At 40.2% G+C, this 23,041-nt stretch overlaps 1 protein-coding gene across 12 annotated transcripts in view; it reads right to left on the bottom strand.

Moving 5' to 3' along the window:
• The window catches only part of ccser1 (coiled-coil serine-rich protein 1), a 140,072-nt gene that overhangs the window by 73,623 nt on the left and 43,408 nt on the right, over positions 1–23,041 (bottom strand). For all 12 annotated transcript variants that reach the window (XR_008570094.1, XM_054774139.1, XM_054774138.1 and 9 more), the window contains exons 8-9: positions 16,804–16,881; positions 4,532–4,609 (exon numbers count right to left, since the gene is read on the bottom strand). Coding sequence is in view for 11 of the 12 variants with exons in the window: in XM_054774139.1 (XP_054630114.1) it covers positions 4,532–4,609; positions 16,804–16,881 (156 nt within the window). In the remaining variant the exon portion in view is untranslated. The remainder of the gene's footprint in view (positions 1–4,531; positions 4,610–16,803; positions 16,882–23,041) is intronic.

Here is a 23,041-nt window from a genome sequence, read left to right as displayed (position 1 = left end):
ACTGACAGTTTGTGTGGATCTTGTGAATGATTGTGACTGAGATAGGACTCAGTAATTAAAGTCTACACACGACGGCTTCATTGATTGAAAAACAAAACTTTTTCGTGCATGAAGCTTCTACTTGAGTTGGTAATTTGGCCGCTATATGCAGTCAGATATTGACCAAGGGAGTGGCTGTGGGAGTGGGTGGCTGCTGGCTGCGTTGGACAGGTGACTGCTATACACAGAGTCCAGAACATGTAAATTTGCTGGGGGGGGATTTTTCAGTGGCTGCTATAGGCAGGTGGCCCTTCTATAAAGGTGGCCGCTAAGTCAGGTTTGACTGTACTTTAATGCAATGGTTCTCAAACTATCTACACCACCTCCAAACTATTTTACTACCGAGCTTCAAACACACAAAGGGTGGAGCCTAATTGACAATGGAATATCACTTAAGTTAATATGGGTGTACACGTAGATGAGTGAATACCCTTGGCAATACAGAGTATATTATATATTATCATTATTTACAAGCTCAAACTGGACAAAATCTAAGTAAAATTGTTTAATAGTACAGTAATCCCTCATTTATTGCAATTGACTGGTTGCAGATCGGACCGTGAGAAGCGAATTTCGGTGAAGTTGGATTCTTTATTCATAAATAGAATATTTTCGTAGTTAGAGCATAGAAAACCTGTCTACGGCCTTCTAAAATAACATTATTAGAGCCCTTTAGACATGAAATAGCACCCCTACAGTCACCTTTACACTCGTATTAGCCAATATAGTAGACATAAACAGAGAAAATTTGCCATTTAAGACCTAAATAAGACTCGAGCTTATGTGTTTTGCAGTAAATGTGTTCTGGATGTGTGGAGGACAGGGAGTGATATCAGGGGTTCAGAGTTGTGTTTCAGCTTGGTGTGGGTTACGGCCACAACAGTGACCCGTTTTGGGTAGGGATTATTGTGCCTGTTGTGAGATAATTCAAGCCTGCAATAACAGCCTGTTGTTCCAGCAACCAAGTCTGGCATTTGGGAGTCATTACAATAACATCACTGACACCTAGTGGCCACTGTAGAATACTACATATCATTCAGTGTCACAGTGAATGCGTCTTATGAAGGCCTTATATTTGTGCTATAGGTCAATTGGCCATTTTTATGCTTGAAAACGCTTAGTTTAGGCAGTAACATTTAAATCAGTAACATTTGCTTCAATATGCAGACTAATAAAAGGCCGTATTCAGACCTGCAATAAATGCCTGTTTTTCCAGCAATCAAGTCTGTTGCGTATGTCTCACCAAAAATTACTGACACCTACTGAGCAGTGTCTAATACTACATATCACAATCTGAATGGTGTTTTCTTAATGCCTTTTATTTGTATTTTAGTTCATTTAGCCATTGTTATGCTTGAAAATGAAAATTAATTCCGGCAAGAACTATGTTGCATTTGCTTAAATATGCATATTTTTTTTACCAAAAATTGGCCATAGTCAACCACCGAGCAACATGATTTATTAATGCATTTTTTGAAAATGCAATGAACTGCAACGTGGTGAGGGACGACTGTATTCTAAAAATCCCCATAATTAATCCCTTGCCAATAGACACATCATAGCCATTTGAAATACCACACCGTTTCAATTGACACACTGTATATTGTAGTATAAACTATTTAACCAAGTGTCATTATCTATAAAGGGAAGAAATTAAGCAATAAATTAAAACAAACAAACATTAAATAATTTTAGAATTATTTGGTACCATTATTATATTATTATAAATAATATATATGTCAAGTGAAACAGTTTAGTTTCTTTAAACCAAGTCAAATGACCATGATTTGTCTATTTGGGTGGGGCATTTATTTTTACAGTTACATTAAAAACTATTGTAAATATATATATTTTATTTTTCACCTATAAATAATGAAGATATATAAATAAATACATATGAATAAATATGATGGAGCCTATCCCAGCTGACTTCGGCCGAGAGGCGTGGTGCACCCTGGACTGGTCGCCATTTTTTCTTTTAGTTATATGGCATAATAATGACTGCATCGCACTGTATCAAAAACAATAAACTTTAACTTCTCAAGCGTATTTAACAGGCACAGACAGATGCAGAGTGAAACCTCTTGTCATCCAGCCCGTATAGTAAAGAGAGACGAGGAAAACAAACACGCATGCATGCACGTCAATTTATCGAGACCGGCAAAATTATCAACTTCATTTTTTTGTATTGTTCCATTAATTGATTTATCAATTATCGTGACAGGCCTAGTCGGGTTTAAAGGCTTCATTGAGCACGTCGAGCTGCACTACATTAGGCCTAATGCGGATAAAACTATACACCAGATGCATCAACAAGTAAATTGATCTTTTCTAACATCCCACGCTACTAAACAAGGAATAAAATGTGTTTGATCTGTGTTGATATCAGATAGTTATCGGTATCTCCCGATATTCAAGGCTGCAATATCCGAATCGGATCAAAAGTGAAAAAGTTGTATCGGGACACCTCTACGCATAACGTGAGATCATCTTTAAAACGACGCCGGTAACTCGTTTAGACTCGTAAGACTTCACATATTCGTTTGTCTGAGGAACTGTTTACGACTCAGTAGGTGCTGCTGTTTTGCTTAGCAACGTGGTTGAAATAAGCTTGAAATAAAATTGGTGCGTGCGGGGGGCTATATGAGGAAATACTATAGTCACTTGGTTGTAGCTTGATTCGTCACTAAGTTAGTCACTAGCCATCAAGGTGCATGATGAACATGACTGGGCTTCTATGGTCTACAGGGCACTGCATGTATTTTCTCATCTTAGCAGCAGGATGTTTATACACGTAAATGGCTGAGTTCATCATGATCTTTGCTTCGTTATTGCTATTCCTGCAACCTATAACACCTCGAACGCAAGTAAAAGCGTGGGATGAGACGAGAAGAGACGTTCTTAACATTCAAAAGCGAAGCTGAAAGAGATTGAGATGCGAGCGGCAGAAACGCAAATCAGAAACAGATGCCAAATGAGATTCAAGTCAGTGGATATGACTGGCATGTCTCATTATGTGCAGACGTAACGCTGGCACATTATCCTGCTGAGGCCTGGCATTATGTCTGCGTTTGCGCTGCTTCGATAGAGCAAGTGACAAATTACAGACGTGTGGACGACAAACAAGTGACAACAATATTGTTGTTGCAAGGCGCAATTATGAAGGGGATTCAACATCTTCCTCATAGGTGGAGGATAACACTCATGTGGTGTTGTGTGTACACTATTTGGGCAAATAATCGAGACACACCTCCGTGAATCATAATTCAATTGTTTTGCCGATGGGCTTTTGAGTCACTGTGTCGTGGTACTTTGTCACAGAGACATAATTTGTACTTATTAAGAAGTCATACTTGCTATTTTCGTAAAACTATAATTTGACCATATTTTTGTCAAAGGGGGGTTAAAAAAAAAAAAAAAAAGATCTTCGCTTCAAAGGCAATTAATCCTTAATTCATATGCATTAAAATAAATCCAAAGCATTCAAGTTGCTTTAATTATTCAAGTCAAAGTTAAGGATTGGGACATTTTGCTTGCATAATTTGGGCATACTTAAGAAAAAAAAAAGTCCATCCAACTCAATACAAAGATCGTTCTGTGAGATGAAACATTTCTACCCACGGTGTTTTCCATACATTGATTATTTGTGGCAGCCTGCCACAAACAGATGTGGCGCCACTGGTTCACCCTCGCTCATGAACACATTATAAGGGGACTGTCTGTGAACCGAGCTTATCGTTCATAAACACCTGGTCTGCCGTTGAATAAGAAGACGTGGCAGGTGGGAGCAGTCATGCCAACTTAGCGACTGTGACTTAGCGATCAGGGACGTCCAAACTTTTCCCAGCGAGGGCCGCATACGGTTAAATGAAAGGATACGGGGGCCACTTTGATATTTGACATTTTGTAAACCAACCCCTGGAGATATGCTAACAAGCTATATATAGTTAAAGAAAAAACAGTGTGCATCACAGCTTTGTGTTATACATCACAGAGCATATTATTACTTTTCCCGAATCTCACAACTTTTTCCGAACCAAATTTTCCAAAATGTTTTACCAATATTAAAAAAAAAAAAAAAAAAAGATTAAAAAAATCTGACACGGGCCACACTTTGCACACGGCTGCTCCAGATTTTTATTTTATTTTTTTAAGTCTTTTTCTGGTCTTCACTGGACACTTTTGGACAATTTCAATGAACAGCACTTAAGCGGTCTTGCTTGTGATGTAAAAACAAACACAAAAAAAGCAAGGCAAGAAAGTTCAATTGTATTCCTAAATATATTTGTTTTGCTTCTCATGTTTTTTGCTCACACAGTGACCATAAAAATGTGCAAATTACACAATGACATCACCTGATTTAGAACCAATGGTGGTATTTGGTAGCTAGGTGTTCAACAGTGCCCTCCACTATCATCTTCAACTTTCTCTCACAAATCCATGAAATCTTTGTGGCTGGTTTGTGCATGTTTAGCAATATGTCGAGTCATACCAGTTCACTTTGGAGTCTGACGATCAACTCATCTTTCTCCTTCAGCTGCTGCAACAACGCCTCCTCTCTGCTCCAATCCTAAACACAAGGGACAAAGACACTGTTTTACATGTTACTTGTGACACGGAAGACTGCAGAGATTCATCGTATAATAGTTTCCAAGCGGCACACTACGGTTCAGTTAGGAACTGGACTGGTTTTGGACCAGTCCACCGGCTACTTTGTATCAGCGACTTTTGTGGTTCTTGGTCGGGGCTGGGCTTGTGGCGTCGGCTCCATGGGCAAACCACAAGTATTTAACATGTTGGCTCAGTGTAGTGGGCGAGCAATGCAGATTGAGGAGAGAGGGACTGATCAAGCCGCAACAGTCAGCCCTTACATGAGTGGCGTCGTCGCAGCTCAAAGATTTTTTTGGTGGTGCACGTCTATAGTGTTATATTTGTGCCTTAACTTTGAGCCCTATTAACGTGCAGTAATTACTGTTGTGTGCACAGGCACATCGCTGCAGCACTCTGTCACTCACTCCATCTCTCGGTTGACCTTTTTGCTAGCACGGTGCACTACTGTACCTCCGACCGGGTTTTGAGGACTGGGATCCTTTCTGGGGCTTGCGGGTTGCTTCCTGGATAGCGGCGAGGTGTACGGGCGTGTTCAGGGGACAAAATGCATGCCTGTTGGTCTCTCTCTGGGTGGTGAGGGCACTGATGTGATAATACATTTGTTTCAAAATGTTCTTGCGATCGACCAGCAAAGTTGCAAAGATCGAGACCTCTGAAACTGACAGTCGTCCCTTGTTTAATTGGTTCCAGACCTGGCCGCGAGAAGTGAATTTCCACAAAGAAGGATTCAATATTGATAAATGAAATATTTTAATAGTTACAGCATATAAAACCTGTTTATGACCTTCTAAATACGTTTTTTAACAATATTAGAGCTCTGTACAAATGAAACAACACCGCTATAGTCACCTTTACACTTGTATTACCCAATATAGTAGACATAATAGAAAATAAGCCATCTTAGACGTAAATAAGACACATGTTAGCATTGACAGCCCCTGTGGTGGCTATTGTGTCATCAGTGTAACGTTACTGACACCTAGTGACCAGTGTAGAGTATTACTATACTACTGCTGTTTGTGGTTAAGGAGAGATTTACGATGCACTTCAACTGCTTTATGAACAAGCAGAGAGCTCATGCAGTGAACACAGGAGCTGCTGTCGGCCACTCTCTACACTGCTAACCTGCTGCTTGCACTCTGCTAACAGTCAACTGTAGCTAGCTGACGTCACATCCGGTGACACAAGTCACAGATACTGAATTACACTTCATATCATGCCTTATATATTTGTATTTTCGTTCATTTAGAAAATGTTATGCTTGAAAATGCTTAATTTAGGCCAATAAGATGTACAATTTCCTTAAATATAAATTTTTTAAATAATAGGACATATTCAACCACAAAACAGCAATCATTTATTAATGAATTAATTGTTGAAAAACAGCAATAGAGTGAGGGCGCGATGTTCGAAACATGACGTGGCAAGGCATGACTGTATTTAAAGTGACAAAATAGGCCAATATGGGACCTTTTAATGACGACTGGAATATAGCAAATCCCAGCAAGGAAAAGCGATTCAAAACCAATGTAATTCTACATGTGTGCTTACCGCAGAGATGTTTCTCACTGAAAAATACTTAAAGAGTCACATTTATCCTTGTGTAATTGAAAACCTTGCTACAGTTCCAGTCTGCCAAGCTCATTTTTGTATACAGAACTATCAAAAGCCTTGTCATGCTTAGACCGGAGGAAGAACTGACAAACAAGCTGAAGCAAGACGAGCGCGTTGAATTACAAGGAGGTTTTAAAATGTAGCATAATCAGCCAAATTGATGCAATTTCAAGAAAGGAAAGGATGGAGTGCAAAAGTCCAACTGACTAGCTGGAGAAATGTACAAGCTGGATGAACAGGTAGCCACTTCTTCTCCAAAACATCACGGAAGCAGAGAAAAGCTGGGAAGAAAAATGTGAGTGATTACCACAAGAAGAAAGGAAAATGAGAGATGGAGGGCAGCAGGAGACAGAGATGGCCTGAGGCAGACTATCATGGTATCTGAGGAACCCATGAGGGAGTCATCTCGCTGAAGGACAGAGAGTCAAGGGGCAGACTGGAGTAAAACATACTGTATATCTTCAACATTGCCCTCTAATTACCCTTACAGAGGTTGCACATTTTACTCAATCCAAGGCAAGCTCTTGTAAAATACAATCATTTAAATGTAAACGTTTGAATTTGTTTTGTTGTCTGGCTAAACCGATAAGCTGCATGAATATTTGATGCCAGGTTTGGGCCGCGCGGTTCAATAGAGTTTACCTCAAAAATCACTCATTGGCACTGCTTTGACAATTACTTCAAAAAAAGCTCCTCTAAAACAATTACATTTTGGACTGATGGAGTTTCCGAATTGAGGTGAACAACACACAGCATGTGTACATTAATGAGTGGTCAGGTTTGAAGGATTGTGTTTAGAGGGGTTTGTCTTGATGTTGGACTGCAATCATGCACATTAGCAGGTACACAGTGGTGTGAAAAACTGTTCGCCTCCTTCCTGATTTCTTATTTTTTTGCATGTTTGTCACACTTAAATGTTTCAGATCATCAAACAAATTTAAGTATGAGTGAATGACAACACAACTGAACACAAAATGCAGTTTTTAAAATAAACTTTTTATGAAGGGAGAATAAAAATCCAAACCTACACGGCCTTGTGTGGAAAAAGTGATTGCCCCGTCCGTTAAAACATCATTTAACAGAGATTAATTGAGATCAATCAGTGTGGAAAAGGTTATAGATCCATTTCTAAAGTTTTGGGACTCCAGCGAACCACAGTGAGAGCCATTATCCACAAATGGCGAAAACGTGGAACAGTGGTGAACCTTCCCAGTGGCCAAACAACCAAAATGGCCCCAAGAGTGCAGTGACAACTCATCCAAGAGGTCACAAAAGACCCCACAACAACATCCAAAGAACTGCATGTCTCACTTGCCTCAGTTAAGGTCAGTGTTCATGCCTCCACTATAAGAAAGACACTGGGCAAAAACGGCCTGCATGACAGAGTTCCAAGACCAAAACCACTGCTGAACAAAAAAAACAGTAAGGCTGGTCTCAATTTTGCCAGTAAACATCTTGATGATCCCCAAGACCTTTGGGAAAATACTCTGTGGTCTGACGAGAGAAACGTTGAACTTTTTGGAAGGTGTGTGTCCCATTACATCTGGCATAAAAGTAACGCCACATTTCAGAAAAAGAGCATCATACCAACTGTAAAATATGGTGGTGGTAGTGTGATCGTCTAGGACTGTTTTGCTGCTTCAGGACCTGGAAGACTTGCTGTGATAAATGGAACCATGAATTCTGCTGTCTACCAAAAAATTCTGAAGAAGAATGTCCGGCCATCTGTTGGTGACCTCAAGCTGAAACCAACTTGGGTTCTGCAGCAGGACAATGATCCAAAACACATCAGCAAGAAGCTAGCTTTTTCGCAAGCCCCACACTGCCACGCCCTCCGTGGAATATCGCTGGACATTCTTCTAGGTGGAACACCTCGCAGTTTTATCCGGGATGCTGGTCTGGAGTTCAGGAGAATCAGGGAGGAGAGGGGCAAGTCTGCCTTTGAGTCATCACAGAGCGGAAGGGTCAGTGAGGCTGGCCGAGGTGTGTGGAGCCCCTGGCGAATTCAGGCGTGTGTCAACAATGCTATCGCTTCACAAATTCCAATATGTGTCATAGACTTTCCCCCTCTTTCATATGTTACTTATCCATTTTATTTTCATGCAACAGAGGAAGCTTCGTAATCTTGGCGGTACATTTATGCTGTTATTGAATAATTGGGCACTTACACAGGTGGAGCTTTTAGATAAAGCAGTATGAGAAAATGACAAATCTATAGTTTTCTGTTGTGAGGCAAATATTCCTGCGTTTCACACTTTCGAGCTCCAATAATGTTTTAACTTTCATTTTGGTAAAAAGTGTGCTCGTTACTTCCAGTGTGTCCATACCTGACTCCAGTCAATGAGAGCAACAGCTGGCAAGCAAACACCGAAAAAGGTGCCCTTTTCGGCATATTTTATTGTTTCCTGAACTTTTTTCCGACTTCTTTTTTTTTTTTTTTTTTTTTAATAGTGTTTTCCGAAATACGTATTTGAAGGATTTAAATGTAAGTATGGCGCTTGTATGTTGTATTTTTGCTCTGACTTTACATGACTTCTATTTACGAATATGCTTATTTGTGTGTCTTGTGAAACACCGTGATGGTTATTTGCTTTTGTACACCACACATGCAGCGACTGAAGGAGTGAAACACAATGTTGATTGGGACATCAGCAAACATTACAAAAATCAGGTGAGTTCAATCAAAACTGTGAGCATTTTGTCAGAACTTCCATCAAATCTAAAACGAGGGATACAATTTTTGGCCCATGCTGACATCTCAGGTAGCCTACTGTTACGCACACAAACAATTTAGCAGAGTCCAAATAAAACTGAACAAAACAATGTGAACGTAAAGTCTCTCCCCAGGTTGCCCAGGTGGGATACAATGGCAATATCAGACCTTTGCTTTGTTTGTGCAAAGCACCACCGACATGTGCTTTACCTCCCCTATCAGGTGGTGTTTCTTACATTTGAAAGCCTCAATTGAATAGCGAACGTTTTGCGGCGGCAAAGTGGAGCAGGAGAATCTAAAATAATGTGATTGGAACAGCCTCAGCAGGGGGAAGGGGGAAATCTGATCAGGATCACCAGAGTGCACCCACTTAATGTGATTTTTGTGCCGCGGTTGAGGCCTCTCTATGCTGGCAATCAGCAGCCGGCTGAAGAGGCAGTGGAGATGAATTACATTCCTTGGGTTAGCAAAAATTATTCCATTTGTTAACTTCCTTTTCAGGTACAAAGTCTAGGACAATGGCGGTTACAAATGGTTTATAATAGCATGATTATGTATTATTCAGTCAGCGTTTCCTTTAAAATGTTACACCATTTATCTTTTACAAGAATATCTGCAAACCATACAAACATGCGCGTCATGAAATGACCCGCAGTTTGTGGCTGATGACCAGTCAGACCGAAATACAGCTGACCAACCAATTAAAGCTGCACATTGTCAGAAATGTGGACCCATGTTGTCTTTCAAGGCCAAAGCATATCTAAAAAGGCAGATACACTGAATTATGCTTTCGCAAAGTCTCTAACTCTCAAGTCTTTTTTCAGTCCAAAACTGAAGGCGTAATGAATAATTGAGACGCAAAAAGCCTTTTCACATTTCATTATTGTGGTTTCTCATTCCATCGCACCAGCTCATATCAAAGAAAAAAAAGGAACAGATAAAAAGAGACATCAGAAGTCAAGACACAAATATGATATTGACCCCAATATAAGACGGTATTTTTCCCCTTGAAAAAAATCTGAAAAAAAATTCTTACAGTTGGGGTCTGGAGATTTATATAAAGTATGCAAACCAATAGGCGGCGTCAAACAACTTCTCCACAGACAAGCTTTTCTTCCTGTCAATCGCAGACACCAGTGATCTGCAGAGATGCAGTCGTGACAAAGACATCCACTGGGGAAAAAAGTGTCTCAATGTTTGTTAGCAAGACAGCAAACAGAGGAGTTACGATGCTAATTTTAAGACAATGATCAACAAATGAGAGTCATCAACACATCAACAACCTACTGTCATTTCCGGTGTATAAGCTGCTACTTTTTTCTCACGCTTTGAACCCTGCTGCTTATAAAGTGATGTGGCTAATTTATGGCTAAAAGAACAACGGTTCCCATGATGATTAGAGGGTAGCTCCAGGAAAAAGTGACATGGACGCAAATATCACGTTTTGAAGTCTTATGCAGAGGTCGTGTTTTGATCTGACAAACATTTAGTAAGTTTGATCAAGTGTAGAAACAGAAAGAAACTGCTTGCATGGGAGCTAACGAGTGATGCTGGGAACATCAAGTGGAGGTAGGACTGCAAGGTTTATAGTGGGTCAAAAATCTTCTATTACATGTTTAGCTTGTAAGGGCATTTCGATCAACAATAATATCTGCCCCATTGGCTGGATAGGACAAAAATAAAAAATAAAAATAAAAAACCCACTATCACCAACAAGTTCTGAAAGGCTGGACTACCGCATGATGAAGAGGACAAGTCATCATCATCGTCATTTACAGCGGGATCTTGAACACCACTGCTGCCTCAACGGGTATTATTATAGAGATACAGTAGATATAAAGTATCGATCATGCCTGTGAATATTCTCATTCATCCAGGTGTTCTCAGGTCATATCTATCTATTAATCTATTAGCAGTGTACTTTTTTGCAGAGGAGTCTCCCGCGGATCGTACCGCGTATACCGCTATTTATTTTTATAAGTATGCTGCGTGTGGACTGTCGTGGCAAGCGGACGCGCTGCTTCAAAACCTTGAAACTTTGCATAGAAACGCCCACAAATGTTGCTCAGATTGAAGTTATAGAAGTCCGCCATCAATTGGTGTAAAGCATTAACAACATGAGGCACCATATTTGCAAACATGGCTTGTTAAATTCAGCAATCTTGCGGCTTTGGCGCTTAAAGGGCTATAAAGCATTTTTCCAGAAACAGGTCGTCTTATATTTGGGTCAGTACGGTATATAGAATGTGTACAGGTCCTTCGTATTTGCATACGAGCTTCTCGAAAGCTTCTCTTGTATATGTGTACGTCTTTAAAACTGCATCTTATGTAACGCGTACCTTCTAGGATACATTATTAATTTCTAATTTTGCAGCATCTGACACCATGATGAATGCCTCGCTATAAAAAGAAGTTCCCTTGAAACAAAAGGTGAACATACACACACGTCAATTCATTGTGGCTGTCCTAGAAGGGTCGTCTGAACAAACTGTGTATAAAATAAGAGAACGGTCTTTAGCTTTAGTCTTAAAATGCTCTAAAACGTTGTAACTAGGACAAAAAAAAAAAAAAAAAAAAAAAGGCTGAAGTGGGACGCTGTGTGACACTGACTCTCTCAGGTGGCTTGCAGAGATTATTTTTACTCCGTCAAAGACGTTTTCTAGAGTGCCAGGACAGATTCTGTTCATGTCGCCCCATCTTTCAATCCATCCTTTTGCCCTCCCCTCTCTTTCTCTGATGCTGTCCTCCTTATGTTCCATTTTAACCAAACACTCATTCATTTTCGCTCCCTCGTCCAGGACCGAGTCAATCTGTCATACTCATTTAAAACAATGTCCTGTTCTCAGCATTGCCAACTCTTTCGTCACGGCTGCTCATCCTCAAGCCATCAGACTTACTGCTGACAAATCTTCCCACACCTTGTGGCACCCCCTCACTCTCCCTTCAAGGCATGCCGGATATTTTAGCGGCTCCATAATTGTACACAATTCAGTCCAACCAGCTCCATGACTTATATATGTTCTTTTTGTTGTAAAGTAAAGTGAATTAATTTACCTGCCACTATCATACAACCTTTATTAAATGTACAGGCAAGTAATATTCCAACATTCTTACCCCTCATGTACCGTATGTGTAAAAAGCAGTTCACCACTGTCAAAATTAGAATAAACTTAAAACTACTCAATTTTTAACGAGAGGACTTTGCAAAGCAATTCTGTCACCAAGTGGAGTTTTATAGGTACAGTCAAACCTGTCTATAGCGGCCACTAAAGGGAAACGGCAAAAGTGGCCGCTATAGGCAGGTGGCCGTTATAGACAGGTTGGTGGCCATTTTGAATTTGTGCGTGCACATATTAACATGTCTGTGATTAGAAGCTTGTTGTGTTTGCAGATACATATAATTATACTGTTACATGCTGACCAGTAGAGGGCACTGTGGGACTGCGGATAAAAGTTGTAAAGAACTGCTAAGTTAATAAACTGCTGTTAATAAAAACGATTAAAGTGCATCGGCGACGTGAGTCTCTCCTTCCCCACAACAAGCGGCATTACAGTATTGACCAGTGCACATTGTCTCACACCAGGAAATAAACGGTGTCACTGTCTGCAACATGCTCCAAAGAAGACGGCTTTTTTTATGTGGAACAACTGACAGTTTGTGTGGATCTTGTGAATGATTGTGACTGAGCTAGGACTCAGTAATTAAAGTCTACACACGACGGCTTCATTAATTGAAAAAACAAACTTTTTCGTGCATGAAGCTTCTACTTGAGTCGGTAATTTGGCCGCTATATGCGGTCAGATATTGACCAAGGGAGACAAAATGGGTGGCCGCTGGCCGCGTTGGACAGGTGACTGCTATACACAGGGTCTAGAACATGCTTTTGCTGGGGGGGATTTTTCAGTGGCTGCTATAGGCAGGTGGCCGTTCTATAAAGGTGGCCGCTAAGACAGGTTTGACTGTATTACTGAATGAATCTACCACGGTTAGCATCGCCTCCGTTTAGCCTGTTTTCCGGTTAACGTAAAAAATTTACGCCGTAATTTTGTGTGTATTCTCCAGTCAGTGTACAAAACGGCCGTGTTTTGTCTTGTTATTAATACACTACTTGAGTCCAAACTGTGTTCTTAATTTATATATATATATTTTTTTCATCACAAAATATCCTTCTTTCTTAGCATCCTATTAGCTAGCTAAACAAAATGGCAACCGGGTTCTGGAGTTACGTCGCCCGTCTATGTCGTCATCAGCGGTTGACTCTCGAAAATGTTAACACAAAGCACGTTTTTATAACTTAACCTAAACCCTGCGACTTATACAGTAATGTGGCTAATTTATGGCTAAAAGAACTACAGTTCTTAGAGTGCAACTTCAGGAAATAATATCACGTTTTGAAGTCTTATGCAGAGATCGTGTTTTCATCTGACCAATCTCAGGTTTGATCAAGTGTTAGAAATACTACAGCTTCTGTTTCAACTGCTTAGACCGCGGTAGATGTTGACCCCGGTGAAAAAAAAACCAAAACATCTCACGTCTCATCAACAGAGCTAACAGGTGACATTGGGAACATCAAGAGGCGGTAGGATTGAAAGGTTTATCGTGCGTCTTTCTTTATAGCGTGTCAACAAAATCCACTATCACCAACAAGTTCAGAAAGGCTGGACTACTGCGTGACGAAGACGACAGCACAAGCTAAAGGGCTAATTTGAAAGTGACACCGAGAGCGACAACGAAAGAGAGAGACTGACAAAGTGTGTGACGAAGGAATTATGAAGCTGTTCAATTCCCAGGTTCCCAGGAGGGAGGATGACGACAGCAATGAATGACTTTTCTGGGCGCCTACTGCTTAACTAGCCATGTTACACGGACTATTCTGCGCTATTTGGAAAGAAACATTTAATCACAAGTTGAAAAAAATCTGTCTAACACCTTTCTATGTACAGTATTAAATATCTCATGTTACGACATGGACACCTGCGGCTTGTAGACCGGTGCGCTCTATAATCCGGAAATTACATTTTTTTGTTTGTGCAAGCTAACTCTTCTAGTCCTGAACTGCTGTTCACAAAAGGGTGACAATTTGTCAAAACATGCAACCCTACAGTGTTGCCCGTACTGTTGTTTTTCTGACCGCGGTTATTGAATCCAATAGATCGGACTGACTTGAAATTTACTGGAACTGTAACTTTGGGGTGCGTTGCAGAATCAGCACTAAATTTGGTACACACCTTAAGGGGAGCAACAAGCACCTGAGTGTAAAATATGCGCAAGATTGATTGAAAAACATGCCCACCATCGAGCAAAACGCAGGAGCATGGATGGGACCTAGCAACTAAATGGCCGTAAGACATTGACCAATGATTGTTGCATTTCGAGGATATCTGTACGACACGTACGCTACCATGTCTTACAAAGCACTTTGACCACAAACAATAGAGGGCGCCACAAATGTTAAGTAAGGTTTATTTCTTGTTCTGTTGTTCATTATTGTTGTGCTTATTATCGCACTTTTCCTCTTTGCTGTCACTCACAAAAAACAAAACAATGAAAAAGTGAAAAAGTGACAGTAGAGTGCAGGTCTCAGCCAAGGCCAAACTTGTCCTCGCATCTTGGCCACGTCTTTGGTTTTATGACACACAGTAAGCATCCAAAAGGGATCTTCCGGGTTTTATTACCTCCATTTTATATTTCTATCGCGCTCAGGAAGGATGTATTCTTTGGCATTTCTCTTTCAAGTCCCGCCTTCACAGTCCAGTCTGCCAATCATTCATTAACACAGCGCCACTGATTGGTTGTATCTTGAAAGCAGTACGTCAATAGCACTTGGGCGGGCTACATAATGATGGCTTAATCATCATCATATCACACGCAAAGCCTCTATTAAAGTTAAATGTCACACTTTTGTCCCAATGTACAGTAAGTAATTAGCTCTCACTGTGTGTTACTTTTTTCAATCAGCTTCCTGCCCTACGTCCGTACTTCCCTCCATGTGAGTTGTTAGCACGTGAGTCTTCAAGCTGCGTTGCAGCCTAAATTTCAGCCACCGAGACTCCATGTGGGTCAGTAAAGAGGGCAGCACATACAATTGCTCTCTGAAACTGTGTGAAACTAATTGGTAATTGCTGGGGGGTTCTTTTTTTAAGTCCAGCTGATCACATTCTGTGACTAGCTCATTTGTTTTGCAAATTCTCCGGTTGCTTTCTACCATGGAGTGCCAACTGAGTGATGAAGATTGTGTTAAACTAAACATAAAGAGCAGTCATGGGTCATTAAGGGTGACTTTTGAAAATATACTGGTGACACACGCTTAGATTGCAACTACGCTATGAAACGAGTGCTGCCCTTTGCACCAACACTTTGAGTGTAGGATATGGTTTATCTCTGCATCTATGGCTGCTTCCCACCCTTTCCGTTATTGTATCACGTTTTTCATTATAATCCTCGCTCAATCATTTGTCCATTCCGCTCCCTTTTTCTGTGCTTGATGTCTTTTCATTTCATCAGTGTGGCTTAACTCGGTGGAGAAAAACAGAGGAGGCGTGCAGATCATCGCAGACTCTTCCAATCTTTTCTCTTCTCTTCAATAGGATATTCTATATCGGTGGTCCTCAATCGGCCAAGCATCACCCAATGAACCCATTCGGTCTCACAGAGAAGTCCTCGTTCATGCAGTGCGGCCACAGTGAGCGGCTGGATAGATCAGAAGTAACACTGGTAGCTCTTGGTCGAGATTGCAGTTCAAATCCCAGTCGGGCTGAATGGTATCATCTGGAAATATGTATTGAAAGATATCTTTGTTTTTTTTTTTTAAACGATACATTTGTGATTTGTGATATCAGAAGGTAACTGGGGCGCAGCCTTCTTAGCGATGCACTTACTTGAGCCGCTGTTATTGTGGGCTGTGTGAGGAGGGTGAGCAGAGGTGTTCCCTTCCGTGATGGTGACTTGTGTGGGGGCTACTTGGTATGGGATGGGCTGGTCAAACCTGTTAAAAATGGTTTAATGGGTTTGCCCTTCTCACATCCCACTCAGTGTGGGCACCGCTCTTTGATCTGCAGCCCGTGATGGTCTTCATTCCCTGCTGCACCTCCTTCATGTCGTTGTTCTGCATCCTCCCTTCTATTCTCCTTCTGTACTGCTCCTTTGCTGCCCTTAGCTGGACTCTTAGTTTCTTCTGTACCCGCTTAAGTCTTTGAAGGTCTTCTTCTTAAGGTTCAGAAGGTCTTTGATGTTACTTGTTATCCAGGGCTTGTTGTTAGCAAAGCAGCATACAGTCTTTACTAGCACAACAACATCTATGCAGAAGTTGATGTATTCTGTGGTGCAGGCGACCATTTCTTCAACATGGTCATTGTGGGGGCCCAAGGCAGTCTCAGGGGACAACTTCCTGAATGAGAATGTGGTTATAGGTAATTTCCTCACCAGGTTGTGGTCTGCCTTACCCAGTGCAGGTAGGGGGCAGCACTGTATGCTTCGTTGACGTTTGCACACTAACACTTTTACTAAGACATTTCAGAGATGCCTACAAAACGCCACGAGGGGACAGTAGCACTCTGCAAACGCCTGCCCGTTTCCTCCTCTCCGTTAAGTAGTTTAACTTTATTTTAGTTGTATTATGCAGTTGTTAACTCTTTGTTTTTTTACCCGTACATGGTAGTTAAGAATGTCAAAATGTTACTTAAAACATTGCATGTCCACTTAATAAAGGATTTTGTAGAAGAATTGGACTGGTGTCTCCACTGCATTTATACCAGTAGTCTAACAATGCTTCATCTATGTACAGGTATGTGTTCGCGTGCATATGTTCATAGCGTCATGGGTTTACCTTAAATGGGAGGGACTTCTCACTGCAAGGGCTTATGGGTAGAGACTGAAGACTGCTGGCAGGACTTGTCTCTGTGCTCTGTAAAATAAGACATTACGTAGTCAGTCTAGCAGAATTTACAAAACACTGCATAGGCACACTGCAATGCTGTTAGTCTAAGGCAGACAAACTCATTAATTGCAAAATATTCTATGGAAATGCAAGAATAATGTGTACTTTTAATGTGAATGGCATTATAGGTCTCTGTTTCGATTGTTCTGAAACATTTTTGGCTGTTGACATGTGTTTTTAAAGGACAATTGGCATTTTGAATTGTATTTACATTATAACGGGGGGGGGTCCCACACCTTTTTCCAGCGAGGGCCACATAATTCAAGAAAAAAAGCTTTGTGATATAGATGAAAAAGTATATTATTACAATGAACGTCGGCCTTTTCTCTTTTCCCTATTTTTGCTGTTTGTTTTCTAAATATTTAAACTTTCTTTTTAAATCATCTGCGTAAATTTTATCTTCGTAATGTTATGATTTTATTCCCATATTTTTACTTTATTCCCATAACATTTGTAAATTTTCCCCCAACATAATTTTCCAAAAATTAAAATTTTGCTTTTTAAAATTACTATTTTGAATTAGTTTCTCATAATATTACAAAATGTAAAATATATATATTTTTTCTTTAATATTTCAATTCAATTTTTACATTTTCCAACTACACTTGTATATTTTCGTCTGGTAAATATGACTTTATTCCCATATTTTGACATTATTTTCGTAACATAACTTTTTCTGCAACCACATTTTCCAAACATTACAACTTTATTTGTTGTTTTGTTTGTTATTCATAATATTACGCCTTTTAGATATGTGTCTTTTTTTCTTTAATGTTTCAACTTTTAACTGCTAAAACGGTTATTTTTTATAATATTTTAATATTATTATTCTAATATTTAATATTATTATTATTATTCTTACGTTATTTTTGTAAAATTACAACTTTTTCTCGTTAGATTACAACTTTTTTTCTCATATTTTTACTTTTGTGAACGTGCGGTGGGCCAATAACAAAAGTGTCCGTGGGACCCCCCTGGATTATAATGTCCTTTGCCACATCTCACTTTGCATGGTCGGGAAGAGATAAGCCTCATTTCTACCAAGTTCATTTCAGTTCAGTTAGAGCGAGACCTTCCAAAAAAAGAAGCTATCAAAGCTGCATCGCTTATACTTGGAAATATTTTGGCAACATCCATCTTTTAAAAAAGGTACCTGTGAGACACGTCAGTTCTTGGAAAAGCATAAACTCAGTGCTTTATTAGGTATGCTGACCTTTTAAAAAAAAAAAAAAAAAAAAAAAGCAATAACTCCCAGTATTATAGGTGTGATGTGGCCCTAAATGTGCCACTGGTGATCAATGTCTGTCCTCATGGAGGGAGACAAGGCGCGCTGTCTTCCGTCTATCTTTCGGCCTTTTCAAAACACAAACACATTGGCTATAAGGTCACTGGAGTCCCATAGGCTTTATATGGCAAGACTCTCCTGCCAATTACATGTGGTTCAAGTAAAAAAGATTTAGGATATGAGTGCGTGTGTGTGTGTGTGATTGTGTGAAGGGGAAGGGGTTGGGTAACTGCCTGAGAGCTAAATTGTAATGACTTGCACTACCCAGAGGCAAAAAATGTCAAAAAATGATGAATGGCCTTAAAAGTAAAGCAGGTTTTGTCGTCCGACACTCCCCTTTAATCACAACCCTATGTAAAGGTGTGTTCATTTAAAAATGATTGACTTACAAATAAATAGCAAGACTGTTTCAGTCCAAATGACAACTGTTGGCAGTACACTGATGCACCACAAACGTTAACATCCGCAGCTAAATTGACAATGATGAAAACGTTTGGCAGAAGAAGCAGCAGCCAGAATGAGCCGTCTCCACCAGTCAAGCAGCTGCCTCGGGGGAGGTTAGGAGTCACTGGGATGGATAGAAGCAGACGCCCCCAAGACGGTGAGAGTATGCTGTTTCCAAATGGCACCATCAGACCGTTATGCTTGGATCCACAGATGACAGTGACAAATGGGGATTGGTTGTATTAGGCACCAATCAAGCAACGCATGGATCACGGCATTTTAGAAATGTTCTACCAGGGCACCCAACTGAATTAACTGCTGGGGGCAGAGCATTCTACAGCAGACAGGGCCCCCATAGGTAACCAAAATCCATGTTTGACAAATAGAAGCCATATGAAATTATGAAACATTACCACATTTGACATCACTAACTCCTGAAGGGTCTGTGTATGGGGAAAAATAACACAATCTTAACTCAGAATTGACACGCACTATAACCCTTAACTAGAGTCACAGCTCTACTTTCGTACACCCCGGTTTGTATAGGATTCGTTTTTTGGTGAAAATTTGCCTCAGTTTTGCATGTAACAAACGAGTCCGTTTGCCCTGTACTGTATCGTTCCGCAAAATCGGGTGCCCAAACAAAGCACATTACGTGTTGCTGACTCACTGTCTATACATTTTCTTTTGAATGTGACTGCTAAATAACACGCCATGGGGCCAGAGAAAGTTGTGAGGGCCAATAATCTGATAAAGAAGGTGAGAATCACTATTGAATTAGATTTGCATCAACAAGTTCCATCTATACATCATTTATAATTATTTTTGCATTGTTCCCTTCATGTAAAACTATCATTATTCTCTATAAAATGTAGTTGTTGTTAGTATTTGTGGGTGTCTGGAAGAGATTACCGTAATTTTCAGTGTATAAGCCGCTACTTATAGAGTGCATAATACAGTCTTGCGATATCTCGTGTGCTTTGGAGCAGTCATTTTGCGCTTTGTGCGCGCACCCTCCGCATGAAGAACACATGGAGAGGTGCATGCGATGCGGCTTTCAGGTTGAAGCCGCTTTTGCTCGGGTCTGCCGGGGGATCTTGGCAGCGTGGAGCGGAGTCGGGAGGTCCACTGTCGCCTGTGGGTTTCAGGGAGGCTGGACAGCTGCGTGGTGGGGATGACAGCACAGGCTCAGGGGCCGATTTTCCTCGGGGCCGGGGTGGCGCTGAGAGCGACAAAAGAGGGCGAGAGACTTGCGGGCTGTGTGGTGAGGTTCGGTTCCAACACTGAAGAAGGCATTTTAGTGCGGAAGGACGACAAAGACAGAGATGACAACGACTTTTCTGGTGGGCTACTGTTTAACGAGCCGTGTTACAAGCACTCTTCGGCACTATTTGGAAAAGAGTTTGTATTTAATTAAGTTTTAAAAATCTGTGTAAGCGCTTTCTGTGCACTAAATGTCCCATATTACGATGTGGACACCTGCGGCTTATAGACAAATGTGGCTTCTATTTACATGTATTTTTCTCTTTAAATTTGGCTGGTGCGTCTTATATTCAGGTGCGCTCAATCCAGAAATTACAGTCATTGGATTCAGATTATTTCCTAAGGGAAAAATTGCCTCGGTTTTCGTACCTTTTAGTTTTCTCATAACCTTTTAAAACACATTAATAATGAAAACCGAGGTAGCACTTAACAATTACTACAGCACTGTTTCAATGAAGACAGATATTAACTGTGATGTTTTAAGTTATTCGTTTATATGACAGCAGGGTTTTGGAGTCTGAAAACTGGTCTCCACACCATTTCCATCCACAGTCGTCCCTTGGTTATCACGGTTAATTGGCTGCAGATCCGACCGCGATAGGTGAATTGTAGGATTTCATATTAATAAACCGGATATTTTTGTAGTTAGAGCAAAGAAAACTTGTTTATGACTTTCTAAATACATTTTTTTCCCATTAGAGCCCTGTAGACATGAAATAGCACCTTTACACTCCTTTTATTCTTTGTTTACACCACTTTGTGCAGGCTACTTACTTATTCTAAACTTAAAGTGTTTCAAACGGAGTGGGGAAGAAGGACAAACCACTTCCACACTAAATGGGAGGAGAACACAGAGTGGCCGGAATACTTCATATACTGTAACTTGTCTTTCAATATTTTTGACTAATAGTCCATAGTCAACCACAAAACAATGGTCATTTAGGAATTAATTTTTGAAAAACCCCGATAGAGTGAAGGAGTGATGTTCAAACTACAATGTAGTGAGGAACAACTGTAAATGTTGACAACAGAAGATCGTGGAACACTAATCGCGTTTATCAAAGTATTTCTTTAAATACTTCTCTGGCAGAGTAGGCCAATTATTATTCCTTGATGGGAGGTATAATGGTTTAGGTTTAGGTGCCATCCCATATGTCCTTGCCTGTGAAGAAGCCCTTTTTGTGCTAAGCAATGACTGAACAATGATACCAAGCTTCCACTCTGTTATTGTCACTCAGTCAGGATGACAGAGTCGACTCCAGCCTAACATGACATCAGCTGGTCCTTTTGTGGCAGGGAAATGTGTTTTTGGGGATTAAGTTCATTTTGATGACAAAGAGTGACTTTGCAGTTCACTGCCATCCATTTTACCACTCTTCATAACATTCTGGAGTGTATGCAAATTGGCATCATCAAAACTGAGGCAGCAGACTTTGTGAAAATTAATATTTGTGTCATTTTCAAAACTTTTAGCCATGACTGTAGGCGTGTTTTTCTGTTCGACAGTGGGTTGGATAATGAGTAAGGACCGTCGTCATAGGTGGCAGTGCACTCCATGCTAAAATAAAACAGTCAAAATGAAAAGCTAGCTGGTGTTATTTTGTGCGCTATGACAACTGTGTGTCGTGAGCCACCTCCTACTATTTTTCTTTTGAGACTAAGGCGACCTGTTTGTTTTTCATCCTTACAAATGGCACCGCTTAGCATAAACTCAAGAGAAGAACGGGCACTCAATGGGGGGAGTAAAGGTCAAGAAAATAAACCAGAGAGGACGCGGCCCTGGCGAGTCACATGCTGCATAAATGGAAGCTAACCAAATCTGGACGCTGATGACACAACAGAAGAGAAAGCAAAAGAGGGCAATGTCGTATTTGCCGTTTTATATTCATGTTCCGCTCTCTTGCTCTCCCTTCTGTCTCTCACTCCTAATTATCGTTTCATCATTTTCATGTCTCCGCAGAAGTCCTGGGAGTAAACAGCAAGGGAGAAAGCCACGCAGACAGTAATACACGGAAAGGTCTTCTCGGCGAGCTTTGATCTTAGTTTAGAGGCGCTAATAGTTCCACTGTGTGGCCGGGGCCTGGTCAGGCTTTTATTCCTATTTTTGTGAGCCTGTGTATTAAAGTTATATTTGGTACAGGCCAGTCACCTGTTTTTGATGACACAACGCTAATGGATGCTCTTTGGAGACAAACTGAAGCTTCTCCTGCTCTTTTGCAATGTAGATGTCTTGTTGCACTTAGTCAGCGAAAGGAAAGGTATTAGTGAGTGGTAGTATTTTTAGCATAAAATAAACAAGAAAACTTTCATTTGTATGTATACTTGGCCTGGGCGATATGGACCAAAACTCATATTCCAATATATTTATGTTGAATATTCATATACAGGGTGGGCCACAAGTAGGGTTACAGTTCCTTCATTGTTTAGATTGGTGATTATATTTGACTTTTTCTATATGTAAAATAAAAAAAAAAAAAAAAGAATGGACGATTATCTGTTTCACCTTAACAATAAACTGTAACGCTACTTTTGGCCCATCCTGTATATCCCGGTATTTTTTTCCACAAAGTGAGTTCAGACAAAGTTAAAGTCATATATGTGTGCAAAGTTGTTTCTTTAAAGTAAAAAAAGAAAAAAAGCTGCTAAAATAAAAGGCCATTTTTTTTTAGAAATATAGAAAAAGTAAAATCTAGTCGTCAATCTTTTTTATGACAAACCTTTAGCCATGCTCAAATCCTCTGCTAATAATACCAAAAGCACGAACATATGAAATGAAGTGCCCCGTTTAAGAGGACATTTTTAAATGTCAGCAGCAACTCAAAAATACTTAACTTTGAACTACTTTTTTTTTTTTTTTTAAAGCAGAACCTCATAGGAGAGACAAAAAAGTGAATAAAAACACCTTTATTATGTTTAGAACTACACATAAACTTGATTCTTAGTTTGCTAACTTAAATTTGGCCATCCCTTCATCAAAATAAAATTAGTTTAATTTATAATTTGTTATAATATATTTATAATTTACAATAATAATCTTCATAGCGCCTCTCAAAAGTCTAGACAGCGTAATAATTACATCCGGACTTGACTCCAGCCTCCACCTTTCATCCTGTAGTTAGGACGACTTGTTTATTT

This window comes from Dunckerocampus dactyliophorus, chromosome 4 (genome assembly GCF_027744805.1).
Source record: "Dunckerocampus dactyliophorus isolate RoL2022-P2 chromosome 4, RoL_Ddac_1.1, whole genome shotgun sequence".
NCBI classification, from domain to species: Eukaryota; Metazoa; Chordata; class Actinopteri; order Syngnathiformes; family Syngnathidae; genus Dunckerocampus; species Dunckerocampus dactyliophorus.
Note: the sequence above shows the minus strand (reverse complement) of the source record. Positions and strands in the feature narration are given on the sequence as shown.